Here is a 21,983-nt window from a genome sequence, read left to right as displayed (position 1 = left end):
TCCGGTCAGAGGCGCCGTCCCCGGAAGCGGCAGTGCAGGTACGAAAAATGTGCGCGGGGATTCTAGTAGCCAAGGTGACCAGGGAGGGGAGCTGAGCCAGAGGGCTGCAGGAGACCAGGTAAGCTTAGCCCATGGGCTTGGAGGAGACCAGTGGAGCCGAGCCGGGGGTTCGGGCGAGACCAGGAGAGCGGGGTCGGGTGCTTAGGGGAGACCAGGAGAGCGGGGTCGGGCCTTAGGGGAGACCAGGAGAGCGGGGTCAGGGGCTTAGGGGAGACCAAGAGAGTGGGGCCGGGAGCTTAGGGGAAAGACCAGCAGTTAATCATCACAAAAATTTACTTTGGAAACCATGGCTTCTGGCGGGAACAGATCAGTGTCAGGACAAAGTACACGGGCCTCGTGAGAAACTCAGCCACAAACCCACTTACCCTGTCTGGCCTGCCTCCACCACCAGGACCCAGTCTCAGTGAAATGGGACAGGTTCCCTTGTCCTTCTTGAAGGGCGTGCAATAGGGATATGGCTCACTTCTTCAGTGCCCGGCTGCTCAAGCCTCTAGGGGAGCATACAGACAGGCAGGCTGTGGGACTCCGACCCCACAGCAGTGTCTAGGGGTAAATGTTTGCAGCTCCTGAAGCCCCACTGGGCATGTATTACAGGGTGCTCTTTCAGTTTAGCCGTATAGGTGGCTTGTGTCGGCTCAATTAGCCTCCTTGCCTTATCGCAAGGACAGAGGGCTTTCTGTATCCCGGGGTTTCTTGCCTTGGTATACTGGAGCAGTCGGATCACACGTGGGCTTGGAGAATGAGTGCAAGGTTTTATTGAGTGGAAGTAGCCCTCAGCACATGGGGGAGCCAGAAGGGAGTTGGAGCAGGAAGATGGTTTTCCTTTGGAGTCAGGCTGCCAAGCAGCCCAGGCTCTCCTCCTACCGCCCCTGCCAAACTCCTTGTGGTTCCGCCAGTTGGTTCCCTGCCAGCCTGCTGCTGGTGCCTGTTGGTATGCTCTTCACATCCTCTTGATGTCTAGTGGCTTGTGTCTCTCTGCCCACTAGGGTCTGGGGGGTTTTAAAGGCACAGGATGGGGTCCCTGCGGGCTTGGGAAATACAAGATTTGGGCAGGAAAACAGAAATGCCTGTCCTCACCTAGGTCCCTGGGCACAGGCCTTGGGGTGGAACCCTAGCCAGAAACCACGCCCTCTTCTACCCAGCCCTTCCCTGCCCCCCTTCCTTATTGTCCCATCCCTTGTCTTAGACACCACAACTTCTAAGGAGGATCACTGGTCCTGAATCCTGTGTCTGAATCCTGTCCTGGGGGCCAGGTGTAGACCTCAGAAAAGTTGGTCCTGGCTGGGTGCAGTGGCTCATGCCTGTAATCTCAGCACTTTAGGAGACTGAGGTGGGTAGATTGCTTGAGCCCAGGAGTTCAAGACCAGCCTGGGCAACATGGCAAAACCCCATCTCTACTAAAAATACAAAAATTAGCTGGGCATGGTGGCTCATGCCTGTGGTCCCAGCTATGCTGGAGGCTGAGGCAGGAGGCAGCTTCAGCCCGGGAGGCCGAAGTTGCAGTGAAACATGATAATACCACTCTTCTCCAGCCTGGGCAACAGAGCAGGCTCTTGTCCCTAAATAATAAATAAATAAATAAAGGAAAGTTGGTCCTGGTCCTCCAGCGCTTGTCTCGAAAGAAAGGAAGGAAGGAGTCTCAAAAGAAAGAAGGAAAGAGAGAGAGAGAGGAAGGGAAGGAGGAAGGGAAGGTAAGTTGGTCCTGGTCCTCCAGCATTTCTCCAGGGTCCTTTTTCCAGCACGGACTTGGCGGAGGCATCACCCTCAGAGTCCTCTGGACCTGGACCTGCCCACCTGTGGGAGCAGGAAGGGCCCTTGCTTCCAGTGGCCTCCCTGGGTGCCAAGTCCCACAGTGGCCACAGTAGAAGCAGAGTGAATGGGGTATAAACTCCTGTCACAGGAGGGAGGACTAGCCGGGCCCGGCTGAGTGGACCTGTGTCTGCAGTCACGCATTTCCTGTGAATTGGGAAGCCTGCTACGAGAGAGGCAGGCCAGGTCCCACTAGGCTGGAAGAAGCTCCTGTTAATCAAAAGGCCAGTGTTGAAGCCTGACCTGAGAACCACAGGATAAATTGTGTGGTTCTTTTGGTGTCAGTCAGGCACAGAGACTGTTCTGCCCCACTGCCATGTCTATGGCCAGGGGGTTCCTGGGGGCAGAAGCAGGAACAAGAGTCTGCTCTGGAAAGGTCACATTGTCCTTTGCAGCTGAGTTAGGGGAAAGGAAGCTAGAGCTGGCAATCACGGCTTCCCCTCCCTGTCTCCCAGAGCACATCCCCTTCCTCCTGGGCCTTGACACCTGCTTCCTCCATGAGCGTCACCACCAACTCTGCCCTCTCACCTTCCTTTCAGAACCCAGGAACCATGGGCGCCTCCAGGCTCTATACCCTGGTGCTGGTCCTGCAGCCTCAGCGAGTTCTCCTGGGCATGAAAAAGCGAGGCTTTGGGGCCGGCCGCTGGAATGGCTTTGGGGGCAAAGTGCAAGAAGGAGAGACCATCGAGGAGGGAGCCAAGAGGTACGAATGGGGCGGGGCTGGCCGTGGAACCGGCTTTCCCAGGGCACAGGGATTCGGGCTGCAGGGCCAAAGCCTTGGCTTCACCACTTAAAGCTAAGTGACCTGGAGCACGGGTTAACCTGTGAGCATCAGTATCTTCACCTCAGAATGGGAATAAGAACAGCATCCAGACCTTAACTCTTGAGGATTAAATGAGGAGAGCAGCATAAAGGACTTAGAGCAGTGCCTGGTGTGTACTGAGTGATGAGTGTGTGTTAGGTGCTGTGGTGTGGTGTGTGGTGTGTAGTGAGTGTTGAGTGTGTGAGCTGCTATGGTGTGGTGGTGCGTGGTGTGTACTGAGTGTTGTGCGTGTTTGCTGCTGTGGCGTGGTGGTGCGTGGTGTGTAGTGGGTGCTGAGTCTGTGTCAGCTGCTGTGGTGTGGTGGTGCTGGGGGTGCAGGGTGTATCTGGGAGCTACTGTACCTTCTGGCTTAATTGAACACTCCTGGCATCCTCACTGTCACTGGAGGGCTCATCAGTCAGTTGATAACTTCGTGCAAAGGAGTTGATGATCGCATTTATCTCACACCCTTTGCACACAAAATCTCACTGCATCCTCAGCTTCACTGAGATAGGAACTGAAGCCCAGAGAGGTTGAGCAGCTTGCCCAAGATCACACAGTCCTCTGGACACCCCTCACCCATCACAGGGTAAATGAGATCATCTGTGTAAACATCACAAAGTCCTGCCCAGATGTAGCCCCTGTTCATGTTCCTGTTCTGAGAAAGGTAGGTCACCTTCCCTGGAGAGGAGAAATACAGAGTAAAGAGGGTCCTTGAAGCTGGGTGCAATGGCACACACCTGTAGCCCCAGCACTTTGGGAGACTGAGGCACGCGGATCACGAGGTTAGGAGATCGAGACCATCGTGGCCAACATGGGAAATCTGTCTCTACTAAAAAAAACAAAAGACAAAAATAAGGTGTGGTGGCGCACACTTGCAGTTCCAGCTACTCAGGAGACTGAGACAGGAGAATTGCTTGAACCCAGGAGACAAAGGTTGCAGGGAGCCAAGATCGCGCCACTGCACTCCAGCCTGGCGATACAGCAAGACTACATCTCAAAAAATAAATAAATAAATAAAAAAGAGGGTCCTGGCACGGGGGAAAGCCAGGACACTGCAGCCCAGGGGCTTTCCAAATTTTTCGTCACAACCTGCGGTGAGAAATATGTTTTATACTCTAATAGAGTATACACGGTCAGGCTTACAGGTACAGCTAAAATAAGCTGCAGAAGCCACCCTTATTACATTAAAGAGCACCCTACTATTTCTGATTCATTTCTTCTTCTTTTTTTTTTCCTCCAGAGACAGGATCTCACCCAGGCTGGCATGCAGTGGCACACTCATGGCTTACTGCAGCCTCAAACTCCTGGGCTCAAATGATCCTCCTGCCTCAGCCTCGTGAGTAGCTGGGAACACAGGCTCATGCCACCATGCTCAGCTAGTTTTTTAATTCTTTGTAAAGATGGGATCTCATTCTGTTGCTCAGACCAGCCTCAAACTCCTGGGCTCAAACGATACTCCCACCTGGACCTCCCAGAGTGCTAAGATTGCAGACATGAGCTACTGTGCTGGACCCTTTTTTTTTCAATTGCAATCCTGATTTCATAGGGCACATGGGTCCCAACCCTCAGTTTGGAGAGCCCTGTATGTGATACACTGAGCGTGTGCATCCCCTCCAAGACCTGGGACCCTGGGCTGCAGCCACACAGACACATTTGATCAGCACTGTGGCAGGTGCCAGTGTGACGGGCTCTGTGCTGGGGGCTGCAGCTGGGGAGGAGGCCCACTGGATGTGAGTCGGGCATCCAGCATGCCCACACCTAGAGTGTGTGCAGAGCAACAGCAGCACAGGAAACAGGCAGGAAAGGTGCCCCAGGGGTCCTCCTGCCCAGCCCTTTGTCTTCGATCTGGTGAGACCGCCCATCAGATCATGGATTGATGTAGCACTGCTCTGTGTGGGGCCTGGGGACATGGGAGGAACAGGTCAGTCCCTGCCTCTGTGGAGTTCTCATGTCGTATGGCTGCCAGGTTCAGGAGACATGCAGAAAGAGGTCTGGTCCACACCTGGTGGCCAGGGGTGTCCAGGAGAAAGGAAGGGTGAATAATGACACCAGGATAACACCCTGAGGGTCTGACATTCACTGGGAGGATGTGGAGGGAGGGAGGGAAAGAGGGAGGGAGGAGACATTCACAGAAGCACAGAGGGCTGGAGGAACACCAGCTGTGCAGGGAAGTGGGAGTGTGAGGGGAGCAGGCAGCAGGACTGAGGAGGCTGGATGGAGGAGCTACTGGGTTTCTGCTCCTTATCCTGCCAGTGACAAGCAAAGCACAGGCCGCCTCATCAGCCCTGATGTATTTTTTTCTGAACTTTCTCACGGTCCAAGGAACTTCCCTCCTGCTCTGTGTAAATATTATACAGAGGGACCATCACTCCAGACCCTCAGTGCTGAATACAGCGGTGGCTTGCTCTCAGGGTTTGAGGGGGGAACTAAGGCACACAGCAGGCAGCCTGTGACTTCATCCTTAGGTGTAACCTGGATCCATGGATCTATCCCCCCACCTGGACAGATGCAGCAGCCCTGTAGCTGGCCTGGCCACCTCCACCCTCCCCTCTGCAATTCCCACTCCAAACAGCTGCCAGGTGGCCCTTCCCAGACTGCATCTGGGTCTCCCCCAACCCCCCACACACAGACACACACTCACACATTAAACCCTTAACACCTCCCGATGCACTGAAAGCTGCCCTCCTGTGTCAGCCACTGGGCCCCCCACAGGCTTGCTCTGCCCCTCCCTCCTGACTCTCTGCCCCTCAGACACCCCAAACTATTGCCCACCTTGCTCTTCATCTGGCTGAGCCCCCATCCCACCCTCCAGCAGCTTTCACAGCTAAGAAAGTGCCTTCCCCCACCCCACTGTTCTCAACAAATCTCATCCTGTGTCTTTCCTTCACGGCACTCCCACCCTTTCTAATCATATTTAATGATTCACTTCCTATTTGTCTTTCCCGAGAATCATTCTATAAGGTGAAGACTGCCCAGGCTAGAGTGCAGTGACGTGATCATAGCTCACTGCTGCCTCAACCTCCTGGGCTCAAGCCACCCTCCCAAGTAGCTGGGACTACCAGTGCCCGCCACCACACCTGGCTAATTTTTTTATTTTTAGTAGAGACAGGGTTTCGACATGTTGCCCGGGCTGGTGCCAAATTCCTGGCCTCAAGCGATCCTCCCGCCTCAGCTTCCCAAAGTGCTGGGATTACAGGCGTGAGTCACTGCGCCCAGCGTAACTTGTGCTTTTTTTTGAAGTGTCATGCATGTATAGAAAACTGCACAAATCTCCATCAGTAGTGAGTTTTTAGGAAGTGGGTTCACCTGTTTCTTTTTTGAGATGATAGAGTCTTGCTCTGTCACCTGGGCTGGAGTGCATTGGCACAATCTCGGCTCACTGCAGCCTCCACCTCCTGGGTTCAAACAATTCTGCCTCAGCCTCCTGAGTAGCCCACTACGCCCAGTTGATTTTTGTATTTTCATTAGAGATGGGAGTTTCACCATGTTGGCCACAATGGTCTTGATCTTCCGACCTCATGATCCACATGGCTTAGCCTCCCAAAGTGCTGGGATTACAAGCATGAGCCACCTCGCCCAGCCACCTGTTTCTTTTTTTGAGATGGGGTCTTGCTCTGTTGCCCAGGCTGGGGTGCAGTGGCATGATCTCTGCTCACAGCAACCTTCACCTCTCAGCGATTTTCCAGCCTCGGCCTCCCAAATAGCTGGGACTATAGGTGTGCACCACCACGCCTGGCTAATTTTTGTATTTTTGGTAGAGACAGGATTTCACCATGTTAGCCAGGCTGTTCTCAAACTGACCTCAAGTGACCCAGCCGCCTCAGCCTCCCAAAGTGCTGGGATTACAGGCGTGAGCCACTGCATCCAGCAGGTCCATCTGTTTAACAACTAACTTGTAGATCAAGAAATACAAGTGGACCGTGGACCTGGCCCTCCATCCTGACTTCCAGCAAAATTGATGACTTTGGCCTGTTCCCAGTGCGAGATCTCAGAGGCTGCGCTCTCGTCCAGCTTCTTTATAGCATCACATGTGCCACAGCAGTGGCTCCTCCTCCAGCTGCTGGGTAGTGCCCTGCAGAGGTACGCGCTGCAGCTCTCCTCTGCTCCAGGTCACCCGCTCTGCTCCAGGTCACCCGCTCTGCTGCAGCTCACCTGCTCTGCTCCAGGTCACCTGTTGTGCTGCGGGTCACCGGCTCTGCTGCAGGTCACCAGCTCTGCTCCAGGTCACCGGCTCTGCTCTGGGACACCCGCTCTGCTCCAGGTCACCCACTCCACTGCAGGTCACCAGCTCTGCTCCGGGTCACCGGCTCTGTTCTGGGTCACCCGCTCTGCTCTGGGTCACCCGCTCTACCGCAGGTCACCCTCTCTGCTCCGGGTCACCCGCTCTGCTCCAGGTCACCAACTCTGCTCCAGGTCACCCACTCTGCTGCGGGTCACCCGCTCTGCTCCAGGTCACCGGCTCTGCTCCGGGTCACCCACTCTGCTGCGGGTCACCCGCTCTGCTCCAGGTCACCGGCTCTGCTCCGGGTCACCCACTCTGCTGCAGGTGTGCATATGGGCCTTCCCCTTGGGAGCTGTTGCGGGCGACTGCCAGGAACGGTCCTGAATGTGTCTTTTGTTGCCTATGTGCACCCTTTCCTGGTGGACAGTTACCTTGGAGGAAACCTGTAGATATTCGGCTTCAGCAGAGATTGGCAAACCACTTTCCACAGATGTTTCACTGATTCATACTCGCACCAGGGGCGTGTGAGTTCAGCTTCCTCCAAATGCTCAACAGCACTTGGTACTTTCTCCTTTTCATCTTAGCCATTCTGGTGGGGCGGTGAGCTCACCGAGGTTCTGTGTGCCCTGATGACAGGAACGGGAGCGCCTCCTCAGTGTCTGTGGGCCGCTTGGATCTCCTTTGTGAAGTATCTGCTCAAGCCTTTTGCCCGTGTTTGAATTTAGTTACCTTTTCCTGATTTTTTTTTTTTAAGAGACTGGGTCTCAGTATGTTACCCAGGCTGGTCATGATTTCTGATTTATTTGTAGTTCTTTAAACATTTTAGATGTGAGTTGTCAGGTATTATGTATATTGCAAATATTTTCTATTCAGTGGCTTCTACTCTTAGTGACATTTTGGTAAACAAGTTTATTATTTTAATATAATCTAAAATGTAATTTTTATTTTATGGTTAGCATTTTTCACATGCTTTTAAAGAAATCTTCCTATCCCAAGCTTAAGATATTCTCAGGCCAGGCACAGTGGCTCGCGTCTGTGATCCCAGCACTTTGGGAGGCCGAGGTGGGAGAATCACTTAAGCTCAGAAATTCAAGACCAGCCTTCTCTGCTAAAAATTTTAAAATTCAGTCAAGTCTGGTGGTGCAGACCTGTGGTCCTGGCTACTCAGGAGACAGAGGTGGAGGATCGCTTGAGCCCAAGAGGTTGAGGCTATAGTAAGTTGTGATCGCACCACGGCACTCCAGCCTGCGCAATAGAGTGAGACCCTGCCTTTTTTCTTTTATATATATATATGGAGTCTCGCTCTTGTTGCCCAGGCTTGAGTGCCGTGGCGTGATCTCAGCTCACTGCAACCTCTGCCTCCCAGGTTCGAGCAATTCTCTTCCCTCAGTCTCCCATGTAGCTGGGATTACAGGCACTCACCACCACACCCGGCTAATTTTTTTGTATGTTTTTAGTAGAGACAGCGTTTCACCATGTTGGCCAGGCTGGTGTTGAACTCCTGACCTCAGGTGATCTACCCGCCTTGGCTTCCCAAAGTGCTGAGATTACAGGCGTGAGCCACCATGTCCTGCCAAGACCCTGTCTTAAAGGGGGAAAAAAAATCCCTCGTTGGGGAGCACCTGCAGGCGTGAGGAATGGGAGACAGTGGAGCCAGACAGGCTAGTGCTTAGGGGTCCCAGGGCCCTGGGAACCCAGCAGCAAATGGCCTCGCCCCCCAGGGGATGACGCACCAGCAGCCCCAGGCCACCAGCATGGCCCTGGGCTTCAGTACCTGGGAGTCTGAATGGATTTTTCCCTGGGGCGACCCCAGGCTCTTGTGCTCAGTAAGGGAAGGCAGGGAGGAGCCTTGGCAGCCCGCTCTCCAGAGAGGCTGGTTCCTGCCTTATCCCCACTCACCTGCAGGGGGTAGGCCTGAGCACTCATCCCCAGTCCAGAGGGCTGGACTCAGACCCTCTGTGGGGCAGGGGACACGTACGTGGGGAGTACTGGATTATGGGGGGTGTGCAGGTTTGGGCTTTAGGTGCACAGTGTGAGACGATCTTTCTAGGCAGCATCCCTGACCCCAAAGACCAGTGAGACCCGGGACACGGGAGCAGGACCAATGAAAAGCAGGCCTGTGGGGACCTCCGACTCCCGCCTCCCCACACCACCAAGGCCTCGGCACCTGTATTTTTGTTTAATGTATTTCTCATCCTGTTCCCTGTCTGCCGTCTGGGGAACTGAGTAGCATGGATAGAGCAGACACTTGAGAAAAACTGAAACATCATCATCTTCGCCTGCGTGGCGCTCTCCGCCTGTAAAATGAAGCTTCCGCGCTGTCTCCCAAAAGATTCTTGATGCTTCCTACACTGCCCTGTGCTGGGGAAGATTAACTGAAATCAGTCACAACATTCCTTCGGGAGGTGACACTTTTTAAGACAAGCAACAGCTGGCCGCCAAGAGGCTGGTGAGGCCCCACTGAGCACGTCTGTTGCATCTAGCTGGGGAGCCATTTGCACCCTGCAAGGACAAACACATGTTAATTGTTTAGCTCAAGTCCAGCTTTAATTAGCCATCTCCCTGAATAAATGTTGATTCCAGGTCTGTTTCCTCTCCAGTCTCTGCAGCTTAAATCAGACCGCGTAGGCCAGGCATGGTGGCTCACACTTGAAGTCCCAGCACTTTGGGAGTCCAAAGCAGAAGGATCGCTTGAGCCCAGCACTTCGGGACCAGCCTGGGCAACATAGCAAGACCTTGTCTCTACAAAAAATAAAATAAAATAACACAGACACACCCACAGAAAAATTAGACAGGCATGGTAGGAGGAGCAGACTGCAATACCCAGGGGCCACAGCCCGTGCATCCCCAGGGTCCCAGCACAGATTAGGTCTTTGAGAAGTGTCTGCTGAAGGACTAAGGAAGAACTCAACTGAGCACAGCCAGCAAATGCTCAGAACAGGATGTCAGCAGCACCACTGTATCCAACATGGGTTTCCACAATAACCCGACGTTGGAATATTTTATTCTTTCATAGCAAACAGGAGTTGAGAAGCCAGTTGGATTCCTTGAGGTGTGGAATGTCACACACTCCTCCTTTCTTGAGTAGAAAGCACAAGGTATAAAATGGGTATTTTTTTTTTTTTTTTTTTTTGACAGTGTCTAGCTCGATTGCCCAGGCTGGAGTGCAGTGGCATGATCATAGCTCACTGCAGCCTCTAACTCCTGGGCTCAAGCATTCCTCCCATCTCAGCCTCCTGAGTAGCTGGGACTACAGGCAAGTGCCACCACACCCAGATAGTGTAGAAACAGAGTGTTACCATGTTGCCCAGGCTGGTCTCAAACTCCTGGGCGCAAGCGATCTTCCCATCTTGGCATCCCAAAGTTCTGGGATTACAGGCATGAGCCACCGTGCACCCAACCTGTTTGCATTTTTATTTTTATTATTTTTTATTATTTTTTTATTTTTTATTTTTTTAAAAGATGGGGTTTCACCATGATGGCCAGGCTGGTCTTGAACTCCTGACCTCAGGTGATCCACCCACCTCGGCCTTCCAAAGTGCTAGGATTAGAGGCGTGAGCCACCGCGCCCGGCTGCATTTTCATTTTTTAACCGTAAGCGATTAAGGGTTAACATTTGCATTTTTTTTTTTTTTTTTTTTGAGATGGAGTTTCGCTCTTGTTACCCAGGCTGGAGTGCAATGGCGCGATCTCGGCTCACCGCAACCTCCGCCTCCTGGGTTCAGGCAATTCTCCTGCCTCAGCCTCCTGAGTAGCTGGGATTACAGGCACGCGCCACCATGCCCAGCTAACTTTTTTTGTATTTTTAGTAGAGACGGGGTTTCACCATGTTGACCAGGATGGTCTCGATCTCTTGACCTCGTGATCCACCCACCTCGGCCTCCCAAAGTGCTGGGATTACAGGCTTGAGCCACCGCGCCCGGCCCAACATTTGCATTTTTTAAGGGATGTACAGAGGAGAAAGAGCCAAAGGAAAAGCACTGATATGGTGGCATTCCTGGGTGATGAGTTTATGGTGTTTTGTTTCCTGGTCGTCTACAACATATATGTAATTTTTAAAGTATTTTTAAGTTAGCAATAGCATTAGGTTACTTCAGGGAAGGCTTCTGGCTCTGTGTGTGGTGAAGCAGAGGGAATGGCTTGTTCCCAGCCACAGCAGCGCTTGGGCACTCCGTGGTGAGGTCAGCCCCTTCACCTCCTTCAGGAACAGCTGTGGGGAGCAGGTCCCGAGAATGTGCAGGAAGAGGCCGCAGCGAGAGGTCCAGGGCACGTGTCCTGCGTGGTCAGCCTGGGGGCCAGAGTTAAAACCAGAGCTCCTCCTTCAAGAAAGAGATCATAGAAGGCTGTGGTTTCATCCTGTGTTCTCAGAGAAGTGGCGCCAGGCTAGAAAGACATTTCTTTCAGCAGGCAGGCCCAGCGTACAGGACCCAGGTTCCCAGAGCAAACATCCCAGGGCTCCGGCAGCCATAACTATAGCTGCATAGGCTCTGATGCTCAGCCACGGAAAAGTGAGCAACCAGGAATGAAGGAAGTGGTATCAGTCCCAACCCTGCTGCCCTCGGGTCTCAGACCGTGGACAAGTGGCTGGACTCCACTGGGCTGTCACTGGTACACAGAGGACGCTGGACTAGAACTGCGGTCCTCCCACCTGTGGCTCCACACCATCTTCGGGCCCCTCGCCAGAGCCTCTCCACCAAACTCAGTGTCTTCAAAGTTCAAGTTGATTGTCAAGCTCAGGCAGGTCGGGACCAGCTAATGCATTCTGGGTGACATCTTCTTGGGTCTCCCGTCTGCTCCAGTGGCTCCCTGGGCTGTGCAGATGCCCAGCTCCTCCTCCCCTGCCATCATGTGGGCATGGTGGCCTGCCTGACGCCCTCCCTCCTCCCTCCCCTGTCCACCTCTGCCCACAGGGAGCTGCAGGAGGAGAGCGGTCTGACAGTGGATGCGCTGCACAAGGTGGGCCAGATCGTGTTTGAGTTTGTGGGCGAGCCAGAGCTCATGGATGTGCATGTCTTTTGCACAGACAGAGTCCAGGGGACCCCCGTGGAGAGCGACGGTGAGCCTCATGGGGCCTGCTCCCCACTCCCCACCATGCACGTTCCATCTCCTGGCTGGGAGAAAGGTCATCAGCCCAAACCAGCTCTGAGTGCCAGGAACCGGGCAGCCTGCATCCCCTCCACCCCTCAATGCCAGCGTAGGGCCCTGAGCCATGGTCACTCCACCCATTTCCTACCCCAAAATGAGAAACATGGTCAGAGGATTAAATACAAACGATCGTCAGGTTCCTCATGATCACTCAGGGTACTCCTTGGAGAGCCAGTTGAAGTTTGGGCTGGCCAGATGCAGTGGCTCACAGCTGTAATCCCAGCACTGTGGGAGGCTGAGGCGGGAGGATCCCCTGAGCCCAGGAGTTCAAGACAAGCCTGGGCAACATAGCGAGACCCCGGCTCTACAAAAATAATAATAATAATAGGCATTAAATTTGGGTTGCATGTCAGCGCCTCCTCTTCTCCCCTTGGTACAGAAATGCGCCCACACTGGTTCCAGCTGGACCAGATCCCCTTCAAGGACATGTGGCCAGACGACAGCTACTGGTTTCCATTCCTGCTTCAGAAGAAGAAATTCCATGGGTACTTCAAGTTCCAGGGTCAAGACACCATCCTGGACTACACGCTCCGAGAGGTGGACGCGGTCTAGCGGGAGCCCAGGGAGCCCCTGGGCAGGAGACTTGGCTCCTGAACCCAGCTGTAAACTGTCTGTTCACCTGGGTGCAGTAAGTGGATCAGAGCTGGGTTTTGTCTGTTGTATGATTGGACGGAAAGGAAAATAAAGGTCTTCAATCTTTTTATTTTTTTTTCTTTTTTTTGGAGATGGGAGTCTCATTCTATTGCCTCTGTTGCCCAGGCTGGAGTGCAGTGATGCGATCTTGGCTCACTTCAACCTCCACCTCCCAGGTTCAAGCGATCTCCCTGTCCATCTCGGCCTCTCAAGTAGGTGGGATTACAGGCGCACACTGCCGCGCCCAACTAGTACTTGTATTTTTAGTAGATATGGGGTTTCACCATGCTGACCTGGCTGGTCTTGAACTCCCGACCTCACGTGATCTGCCCGCCTCAGCCTCCCAGAGTGCTGGGATTACAGGCATGAGCCACCATGCTTGGCCGATCTCTTTTTAAACTTCCTTCTCCAGACACCAGCACAGCCTGCCAGGTCCTGTCCACAGGAAGCTGCCAGATGTGCTGGGCTGTGACCCGCGCTGCTGCACAGAGGTGGGAGAGGACAGAGACTGTCCCGGAGGTGGGCAGCTGGCGGAGGGCAGGACACACAGGCTCAGTGCCACTAGCTGGAGCTGTGTCCTCTCAAAACCCCCCTGCACAGTGTGGGAAACTGAGGCTAAAGCACAGGCTGAGCGCCTCATAGGCTCGTCCCCCTCCCCTGCCCAACGTTCATATACATGTTTAATAAAAGTTGTTCGCACACGGTTATCCATAAACCGTCCAAAATGTAGGTTGTGTGTAAACAATTCCAGTTTATTGGGTGTATTGGGTATTGATCCCGTCAGCCTCCTAAAGTGCTCTGGACATGAACTGACCCCCAACGCAAGAGCAAAGGCGTCAGGTGCACAGAGCCACCCTGACATTCCTCAGCTCGGAGTCCCCGTGCCCGTCAGAGCCTTACACCTGTCTCCCCTGTCTGCGCTGCCTCTATGGCAGACAGAGGGCAGCTGTCTGCATGGTGACCCCGAGTCCACAGGACAAGAGGATCCAGTGAGAATGTTCCCTTTCACTGTGATCTGCAGCCCCCCTCCCGTGGCCCCGCCAGCCGCCTGTCATCCTAGGGCAGGCGGCATCTGGCATCTCCACCCGCATCACATGCAGCTGTCCCTGCCAGCTGGGCAAGGCTGCAATGCCCAGCACAGGCTTGGGCTTGGCCCATGGGCAGTAGGAGAGCTGGAGACACATGAGGAACCCCACTCTCCCAGCACAGGGCCTCCACCTGTAGCAGGAAGCAGCCTCTCATCCCCCAGGTCAGCCCCTGGGCCTGGGTACCTGCCAAGGCAGCACAGGGCCCGGGCCAGGGCCAAGAAGTAATTGTCAGAAGGAAGCTGGCCTCTGCCATCCCCTGCCTTGCAGGCCTCTACTGCCCTTGAGAAGGCACTGGGTGGCAGAAGGAGGGAGGGAAGGAAGTGTTCCAAAGCCAGTGTCCTCTCCACAGAGCCAACCCCGGGGCATACAGGAAGCGGCCATAGTCATGTAGGAGACAGGCTGACCTCCTCACTCCTACCTCCCCTCACCCAGGCCCTCCTGCTCCCCCTCAACCCTGTTCCCCTGCCCTCCTCCTCCCTCCTTACCACTGCCTTCCTGCTCCCTCCTCACCCCTACCCTCCTGCTCCCTCCTCACCCCTACCTTCCTGCTTCCCCTCACCCATTCTTAATGTCCCCCCTCACCCCTGCCCTCCTGCTCCCCACTCACCCCTGCACTCCTGCTCCCTACTCACTCCTGCCCTCCTGATCCCCCCTCACCCCTGCCCTCTTGATCCCTCCTCACCCCTGCCCTTCTGTTCCCCTGACCCCTACCCTCCTCACCCCTGCCGTCCCCTCACCCTGCCCTCCTGTTTCTTCCTCCCCCCTGCCCTCCTGCTCCCTCCCCGCTGCCCTCCTGCTCCCCCCACGCCTCCCCTCCTGTCTCTCACTCACAGCTGCCCTCCTGTATCTCCTCACCCCTGCCCTCCTGCTCCCCCCACGCCTCCCCTCCTGTCTCACACTCACCCCCGCCCTCCTGTATCTCCTCACCCCTGCCCTCCTGCTCCCCCCTGACCCCTGCTCTCCTGTTCCCTCCTCACCCCTGCCTTTCTGCTTCATCCTCACCCCTGCCCTCCTGTTTCCTCTCACCCTCACTCCTTGCCCCTGCCCGCCTCCTTTCTACCTCCATCCTCAGCCTCTGGACACAAGGACCCTAAGACCCTGGTCCTGAAACTTCCAACACAGGGAGACGCTGCCAGGCATGTGGCCTCCTATCATATTCACTGACCCCAGAGTCCCTGCCAGGAACGCTCCTTCAGAAATGCTCATTTTGAGTCTTGCTCTTTCCTTGGAGGGCTGTATTGGGAGCGCATGCCTTGCCTACCCTGGAGACACGAGGCCCCAGCGCCTGATGCCCACCACGACTCTGCCCACAGCCTCTATGGTCCTGCAGCTGGACAGGCCCCAGCCAGGTGCAAGCAGATGGCGAGGCCTTGCAGCCTTCTACCCACACAGAGTCACGCTGCATGGCTTAGCTGTCACAGCACCACTCATGGAAACTGAGAATCTGTCTCTGCAGAAGTGGTCAGATTTGCAGCACAACCCAAGACGTGGGTGGGCTAGGGACTCACAGGGTAGCCCACCCATTGGGCTCCAAAGGGAAGGCTGCCCTCTGCTCCTCTGGCCAGAAGGGAGCAGCCCACCCCGCAGCAGGAAGGCACCGGCACAGCCCACAGGGCCAGAAGGCGCAGCCACTCCCTCTGGCCGGCTCACAGTGAATGATGGATCACCTGCTTGTGGGGAACAAACAGGAGTCTCCTTCTCCATCCTAGGGCCTGAGATCCCCGTGGGTGCGGCAGAAGGGAATGCCCGGAGGCCAAAGAGCATCCGGAGAACGGAGGGACCTCGGAAACCCTGGGGCCCGGGATCCTCTTCCAGCACCTCTCCCCACAGGGAGGGCCTTGGGCTCTGGAGAAGCGCAGGGGTCCGGGAGACCCCCAAGCTCCATGTGCCTTCCGCAAAAGGGATTTGGGGCAGGAGCAGACCCAAGCCTGAGGCAAACATTCCAGCCCCACAGAGCTCAGGAGAATGGCTTCTTAATCTAGAGAAGGGAAGGGTTCCCTCTGTGCGGGTGGCTGGGCCGGCAAGTGCATGGCGAGAGGCTGAGGGGGGTCTCTAGTTGCCTCAGAGAAGGAAATCCGTCTAAAAGGGGGCTGTCCCTCCTCTAAAGCCCCAGCTGGAATGGAACACATCCTCCATGCGCCCACCTGTCCTCTGCCAGCCCATCCAGCCTCAGTGCCACGTGGTGAAGACCCCAACACTGGCCACCAGAAATGAAGGGAGTCCAGGAGACAGAAACAGAGCCACTGTAGCGCCCACTCTCAGAGCCCTAGCTCTCCGTCATGCCTTTGTCTTCCAGGCCTGAGACCACAGGCACACACAGGGTCATAGTGTGGGCACAGGGCACACACGGGGTCATGGTGTGAGCAGGGGGACATGGGACCACTGGATCCTGGAGGCCACTCCCAGACCAGGGCTCCTGGTGTTCACTGCAGCGAGTCCCCTAGAAAATTCACAGTGCACGCCCCATGCCCGATGGCCAGCCCTCCCGGCCTTGCCACCACAAAGAGCCATGACAGTGTCCACACCATCAGCTCACTGGCTGTCCCCTTGCTGTCCATGGCCAGTCCCATGCCTGGCTGCAGGGCGGCCCTGCCCTCCCTCTCTCCTCCGCTGACCAGCACCATGAGGCCGCCCCTCCTGACTGTTCCAGCATCTGGAGGCCCTGCCCCCATGCTCCCCCAGGTACAATCTCTGTGAGATGAGAGATCCCTGCTTCCCCCATGGCTCTGGGTGTCAGGAGGAACCCCACCAACCCTCTCAAACAGGCTAGCAGGCCACGGGGTGGAGGACAGCGTGGCACAGCTGCCCTGTGGTCCATGGGTGCCCTCCCGGCCCGCGGGCTGAGTGCATCTGCTCTGGCTGCAGCACTGCCGGAAGGGGAGCTGCCGTCCAAAGGGAATTACACGGGACACACCATTTGGAAAGAGGTTTTAGTGTGGCCGCAGGGAGCACCGCCTTAGCCTCGCGCTAGTGAGGACACAGGCCGTCCTCCGGCGGGGACTGCGGCGGGGAACGCGGTGGTGTCAGGGTGCTGTGTGGTCCCGCAAAGAGGCAGCTGAGCTTGGGTCTCAGGTCGTTCCACACCTTGCTCATCTGAAAGGGAACACGAAGAGAACAAGATCAGCAGGCGGGGCCCGGGCTCCCCACCACGCTCTAATCCCTACTCCTTCCCCTCCCACCTTCCCCTGCCAGTGACAGGGACAGAGGGGCACGCGGGTGCGTCAGCTCCGCAAACCTCCGACAGAGCCAGTGCTGCCCATCCTGCACAGAGGAAGTCCAAATGAGGAGTGGACCAGTGGCCTCATGTGACCTGTGTCACAGATGCCCATGCCTCGGACCCTCCACCCAGGACCAAGGGCCGCAAAGCTGCCTGCCGTGGAATCACGAGAAGCGTTACTGTCGGGTCACTGCCAGTACGTGCTCTAGCTACCGTGTAGGCACTGGCTTCGTGGAAGCTTTGGCAGGTCAAACACCAAGGCCAGCCTAGGCCACAGAGGGACACCCAGTCTCCACAAAAACTCAGAAATCTTGGCCGGGTGTGATAGCGCATGCCTGTGGTCCCAACTCCTCGGGAGGTTGAGGCTGCAGTGAGCTGCAATTGCACCACTACACTCCAGGCTGGGTGACAGAGCAAGACTCCATCTCAAAACAAAAAACCAAACCAAAAACACAAAGACCACATCCACCAAATCAGTAACACACAAACCGGAATGCAGACGGTGGCCCCACTCACCAACACTTTTGGAACCAGGGCAATGAACGGATGCTGTGGACTTGAGAAAGGGAGCGTGGCAGCAAGGCAGGGGTCAGGACAAGACCTACCGTGCAGGGGCTTAGGTGGCCAGAGACGGGCAGGGCGCAGCCCTGGGGGCCTGCAGGGGAGGCTGAGTCACTGGAGCACAGCACACTCATCTCAGCATCACAGGACTAGGAATTCCTCATCGCCACAATAAAGGAACTGGTAGGACTGGGGTGATGGCATCATGCCCCAGGCAGGACAGGGCCCCACCTGTTGGTCACGTTCCTTCACTGAGGACATGCCCAGCCACTCAGATGTCCAACCCCAACCCGGTCCCCTGAGACCCTCGCCATCTCGAAGTGATGCTCCTAAGGGCAGCTGTCTCCGCCTCTCCGGCCCCACCACTGCCACCTCCGGCCTGCCATTCCCCAACTGCCAGACGGCACCCAAGGCACCAAGCACCTCCCGGGGAGAGCGTGAAACCTTATGACCATCCCAGACACTCGGCACCATTCAACACATGCCACAGACCACGGCTTCAAAGCTGCTTGCAGCTACTTAATAAACTCAATCTCAACCAGGCGCAGTGGCTCACGCCTGTAATCCCAGCACTCTGGGGGGCCTGTCTCAGGACTGCGAGAGCATTTCTTCTCAAAGGCTGAAGGAAGCACCATCGGCAGAAAGCTGGCCAGTGCTCTTTGGACAAACACCCCACCTACAGCGCTCCCAAGCACTCAGAACCCATGTCTCAGCCACAGGGTGCAGGAGCTCTGCAGCCTTTACCTCTGACTTCTCAAATCCCTCTGGAAAGCAAACTGTCCCTGTCCCTTCCTCCCTCTGCCCCCAGGAATCACAGGGACACCCTCATGATTCTGACTTTGGCTACAAAGGAGACTAGAAGATCTCGGTGAGCACCGTATTCCATGTGGACCCCAACTCCAATAAAGAACCTCTCGAGGGCGGCCGGCCACCGCGCTGCCAGGCTTGAGGGAAGGGCGTCATGGAAAAAAGGAAGGCCGAGGCCAAGACAGCGTCCTGAGCAAGGGAAGACTACTCACCTCCTTGTGCCCTTGGATCTGGGAGTTCACGAAGGCACGGAGGATGTGGGAGGTGAGGGGCAGGTAGACGTGGATGAGCTGCGTCTCCTGGTGGAGGCAGTACAGGGAGAAGTAGTTCCGCAGCTCCATGGTCTGAATCGCATTCTCCTGCTGCAAATTCAACAGCCACCTTCGCACCCAGCCCAGCCAGCGGCTGGAGGAGCATCAAGGCCTGAACACCAGCGTGCTCCCTGAGCCAGGGCGGCCCCTCCTCCTTCAGCCTTCACCAGGCATTTGGAAGGTGGCAACGTAAGAGAGGGCCAGGGAGGGAGCACCGGGCAGGGAGCCATGTCACTCTAGGTACCCGGGGCAACTCCCAGCCTCCACCGCACCCCCAGCTCTGTTCCAGACGCATGGGGCCAACCCAGGAGAGCCCACCGGGACAGCTCCAGGGCCCACCAAGCCTAGGAGGGGAAAGGCTCCCACAGGCCTGCCTGGCCATCCCAGCCACCCACCTCCACAATGCGGGACTCCAGCTGCTCCACGGACTCCGGCTCGCGGTTCTGCACGGCGGCGCTCATCATCTGCCTCTTCATTAGGCTGTATTTGTGCAAGGCCCGCTGGTGCTTGTGCAGCACACCCTTCTCGTGCCGCTCACACAGGTCCTGCAGGGTCAGGGGAGGCATTCGGCCATGGCCCCCGAAGCCCGCGCTAGGGCCCTGCGGAGCCAGCCGAGGGCAGCACACCCGAGAGACGGAAGGTCCCATCTCCCGCTGCAGCCCTGGCTTCTCAGCTCCTCCCATCCCCCAGGAGTTACACCCTTAAAAGATCCTAAGATCATTCCCAAAAGCTCTGCTCCCAACCAAGGAGCAGCCAAGACTCACCTTATACGACTGCAGCAGATCCAAGAAGAGGTTCAGCTTCTCCACCACGTCATTCTCCTCCTGCTTGCCCTAGAAGGTGAGGCGGGGAGAGGGAGCTTACCCACGAGGACACACACAGGACCAGGAACCCTGCCCGGGAACTCACACCCAAGCCTGGCCTGGGCTGGTTCCTTCCTCCCTGAGTCAGAGGGGCTCCCCAGGACCACCAGCCAGGTCTGCAGCGGGCTCCCTTCCCCACCGGCCCACCCAAGACCGGGCGGAGACACCTCTGAGCCCAGCAGTCTTGATGGGCACAAGGCCTGAGATCCAGCAGGACAGCTGCCTAGTCTCCTGCTGATCAGCCCGTCCAGCCTTCCTCTGGGCTTCAAAGAGCCGCTGTCTCTCCCAACACACATGCTGGGAGAGCCAGGCACCCCGGAACCCCCAATCCCCGGCGGCTTCATCAAGCACAGCAGAAACCCTGAGCTCCCCCATCTGATGCTGTGAGCTGTGTCGAAAACAGGCACGCCCAGAAGGAATACGGAGGAGAATGAGGGCATCATCTCCGCATCAGTAAAAGAGAGAGAAATGCAGGCCTAGGAAGGGGTGCAGGGTAGGAGGGACAGCAGCTGCAGGAAGGATGTGCTGTGAAGCCATAATGGAAGGGCCAGCAGAGGCGTTTGGTGCCCGGGCTGAGGAGCCAGGAAGGGAGGCAGCCGCCTGGGGCTGCACACAGAAGCGTCACACTGGACGGCAGGGACGGCGGTGGGTGCAGGCTGCTCTCTGGCCTTACACATGGTTTTTTGTGGGCAGCACAGCCACAGACACAGCCCAACAGGGCAGTGAACGTATAGCAAATGGCAGGCAGCCGTGTAGTGGAACAGGGGCCCCATCATGGCAGAGGGATGACCAGCCCCTAGAGTCACACAGCACCTGGGGACACGGGGCAGCGCCCACGGGCCAAACCCCATGCAGAGACTGCCTTGGCTGCTCCGCTCACACCGGTACCAGCTCCTGGTGGGGGCACAGGCCAGGCCACGGCGCACACAGCCTGACGCCATGGTCAGAGGCACCTGCAGTATGAAGGATCAGCCCAAAGCCCTGTGTTCTGGCTGCCACTGAGGGGAGCATCCGAGCTCTGGAGACAGCAGGGGGCTGGGGATGGCAGCGGAAGGGGCAGCTTGTCCACCCCTGACCTGCACAGCTCACCACAGAACCCGCAGCCACAATGGCAATGAAGCCAGCCCGATGGCAGGGATCCTGGGGAAACCCCTGACACTGATGCCTTCAGTCACACCGCGGCCCTGAAGGGCTCCGGCACAGCTCACTGAGCACCTCGGGGACACGAGGCTCCCTCCACAATCCCTCGGGCTCCACCCGCAGCAGGGGGTGAAAAGCTCACAACACGAAACGCACGTCAAGCTCAGCAAGAGACAGCACAGACAGAAGTGACTGGAAGGAGTTTTGTGGGACACAGCGCTGGAATGGGAGCCGGGGATGCTGCCCAGGCTCTGCTGCACCCCAGGGCACCCTAAGATGCCCTTTCCACCCTCCAGACTTCAGGCCAACTGAACAAGGAGGCTCCCCGGCCACCAAGCCCACACCCACAGCAGCTGGGATTCCAGCCAGTAAAACGTGCCAGGAGAAGAGATGTGCTAAGAATTTCTAACACTCTAGAGGGAAAATGCCAGCTGACCGCAGGTGCCCAGCTCCCACCTCACCAGGCAGGGGCTCAGGAAAATGGAGGCTTATTCCCTGACCCAGCAGAAGACGAGGAGCTCGGGGGTCCCGCTGCTCGTGTCATTTGCCACCGAGTCCCGTCTGTGGTTCAGTGCTGCACAAAACCCTAAACCAGGGGTGTCTAACGTTTTGGCTTCCCTGGGCCACGCTGGAAGAATCGTCTTGGGCCACACACAAAATACACTAACATGAATGACAGCTGATGAGCTGAAAAAAAAGAAGAAAGAAAGAAAAAAGGTCCGGAAAAAAAAAAAAAAGGACCGTGCATAAATCTCATAATGTTTTTAGAAAGTTTACAGGTTTTTGTTTGTTTTGAGACAGAGTCTCGCTCTGTCACCCAGGCTGGAGTGCAGTGGCACGATCTGAGTTCACTGCAACCTCCGCGAACCTGGGTCATGCAATTCTTCTGCCTTAGCCTCCAGAGTAGCTGGGATTATAGGCGTGTGCCACCACGCCCAGCTAATTTTTGTATTTTTGGTAGAGATGGGGTTTCACCATGTTGATCAGGCTGGTCTTGAACTCCTGACCTCAGGTGATCCGCCCACCCTGGTCTCCCAAAGTGCTGGTTGGACAAATGTGCCCTAAGCCATCAATGCATGTGCCTTTAACCAAGGCGAAGCTCCCGTCATCATGGAAAACAGACCAGTCTCGTGTGTCTTGCTGGGATATGGCTTCCTACAGCTCCTAAGAGGTCTGGGGAGAATAAAACTAGTGTAAATACAAGCAGAATTAGGAAAAACAGTCCTCGCTCTCTCTGACCGTACAGTAAGGGTGAGATGGAACTTTTGCTGTATCAAATGAAAGGCCTTGAGGTTTGTTTCATGTAAAAGCTCAATTTCACT

The 21,983-nt window shown here is 56.1% G+C and overlaps 2 protein-coding genes across 4 annotated transcripts in view; one reads left to right on the top strand and one right to left on the bottom strand.

Moving 5' to 3' along the window:
* Positions 1 to 15: 15 nt before the first annotated feature.
* NUDT1 (nudix hydrolase 1) lies at positions 16 to 12,741 on the top strand. Of its 3 annotated transcripts, none has more exons than XM_064366610.1 (5): positions 16 to 118; positions 2,416 to 2,572; positions 3,915 to 4,010; positions 11,807 to 11,952; positions 12,421 to 12,741. In XM_064366610.1, the coding sequence occupies exons 2-5, from the start codon at positions 2,421 to 2,423 to the stop codon at positions 12,591 to 12,593; spliced, it is 567 nt and encodes a 188-aa protein (XP_064222680.1). In that variant the 5' UTR covers positions 16 to 118; positions 2,416 to 2,420; the 3' UTR covers positions 12,594 to 12,741. The 3 variants fall into 3 exon arrangements, with proteins under 3 accessions (XP_064222680.1, XP_064222679.1, XP_064222681.1); XM_064366609.1 differs by having other exon boundaries at positions 2,409 to 2,572; XM_064366611.1 differs by lacking the exon at positions 3,915 to 4,010 and having other exon boundaries at positions 2,409 to 2,572.
* A 3,724-nt stretch (positions 12,742 to 16,465) lies between these two features.
* SNX8 (sorting nexin 8) overlaps positions 16,466 to 21,983 on the bottom strand; it is a 49,661-nt gene continuing 44,143 nt past the window's right edge. The window contains exons 9-12 of the mRNA XM_064366273.1: positions 19,423 to 19,491; positions 19,054 to 19,203; positions 18,560 to 18,709; positions 16,466 to 16,855 (exon numbers count right to left, since the gene is read on the bottom strand). Coding sequence (XP_064222343.1) covers positions 16,730 to 16,855; positions 18,560 to 18,709; positions 19,054 to 19,203; positions 19,423 to 19,491 — 495 coding nt within the window. The 3' untranslated portion in view covers positions 16,466 to 16,729. The remainder of the gene's footprint in view (positions 16,856 to 18,559; positions 18,710 to 19,053; positions 19,204 to 19,422; positions 19,492 to 21,983) is intronic.

The sequence above is a fragment of the Aotus nancymaae genome, unplaced genomic scaffold, assembly GCF_030222135.1.
Source record: "Aotus nancymaae isolate 86718 unplaced genomic scaffold, 86718_ANA_hifiasm-v0.15.2.pri h1tg000064l_1, whole genome shotgun sequence".
Lineage (NCBI taxonomy): Eukaryota > Metazoa > Chordata > Mammalia > Primates > Aotidae > Aotus > Aotus nancymaae.
Note: the sequence above shows the minus strand (reverse complement) of the source record. Positions and strands in the feature narration are given on the sequence as shown.

Bases quoted from the DNA above. Each gene is read 5' to 3' on its own strand.
- NUDT1 (XM_064366610.1), top strand. From the start codon at position 2,421: ATGGGCGCCTCCAGGCTCTATACCCTGGTGCTGGTCCTGCAGCCTCAG. The intron at 2,573-3,914 runs GTACGAATGGGG...TTTTTCCTCCAG, and splicing joins ATCGAGGAGGGAGCCAAGAG to AGACAGGATCTCACCCAGGC. The intron at 4,011-11,806 runs GTGAGTAGCTGG...CTCTGCCCACAG, and splicing joins GATCCTCCTGCCTCAGCCTC to GGAGCTGCAGGAGGAGAGCG.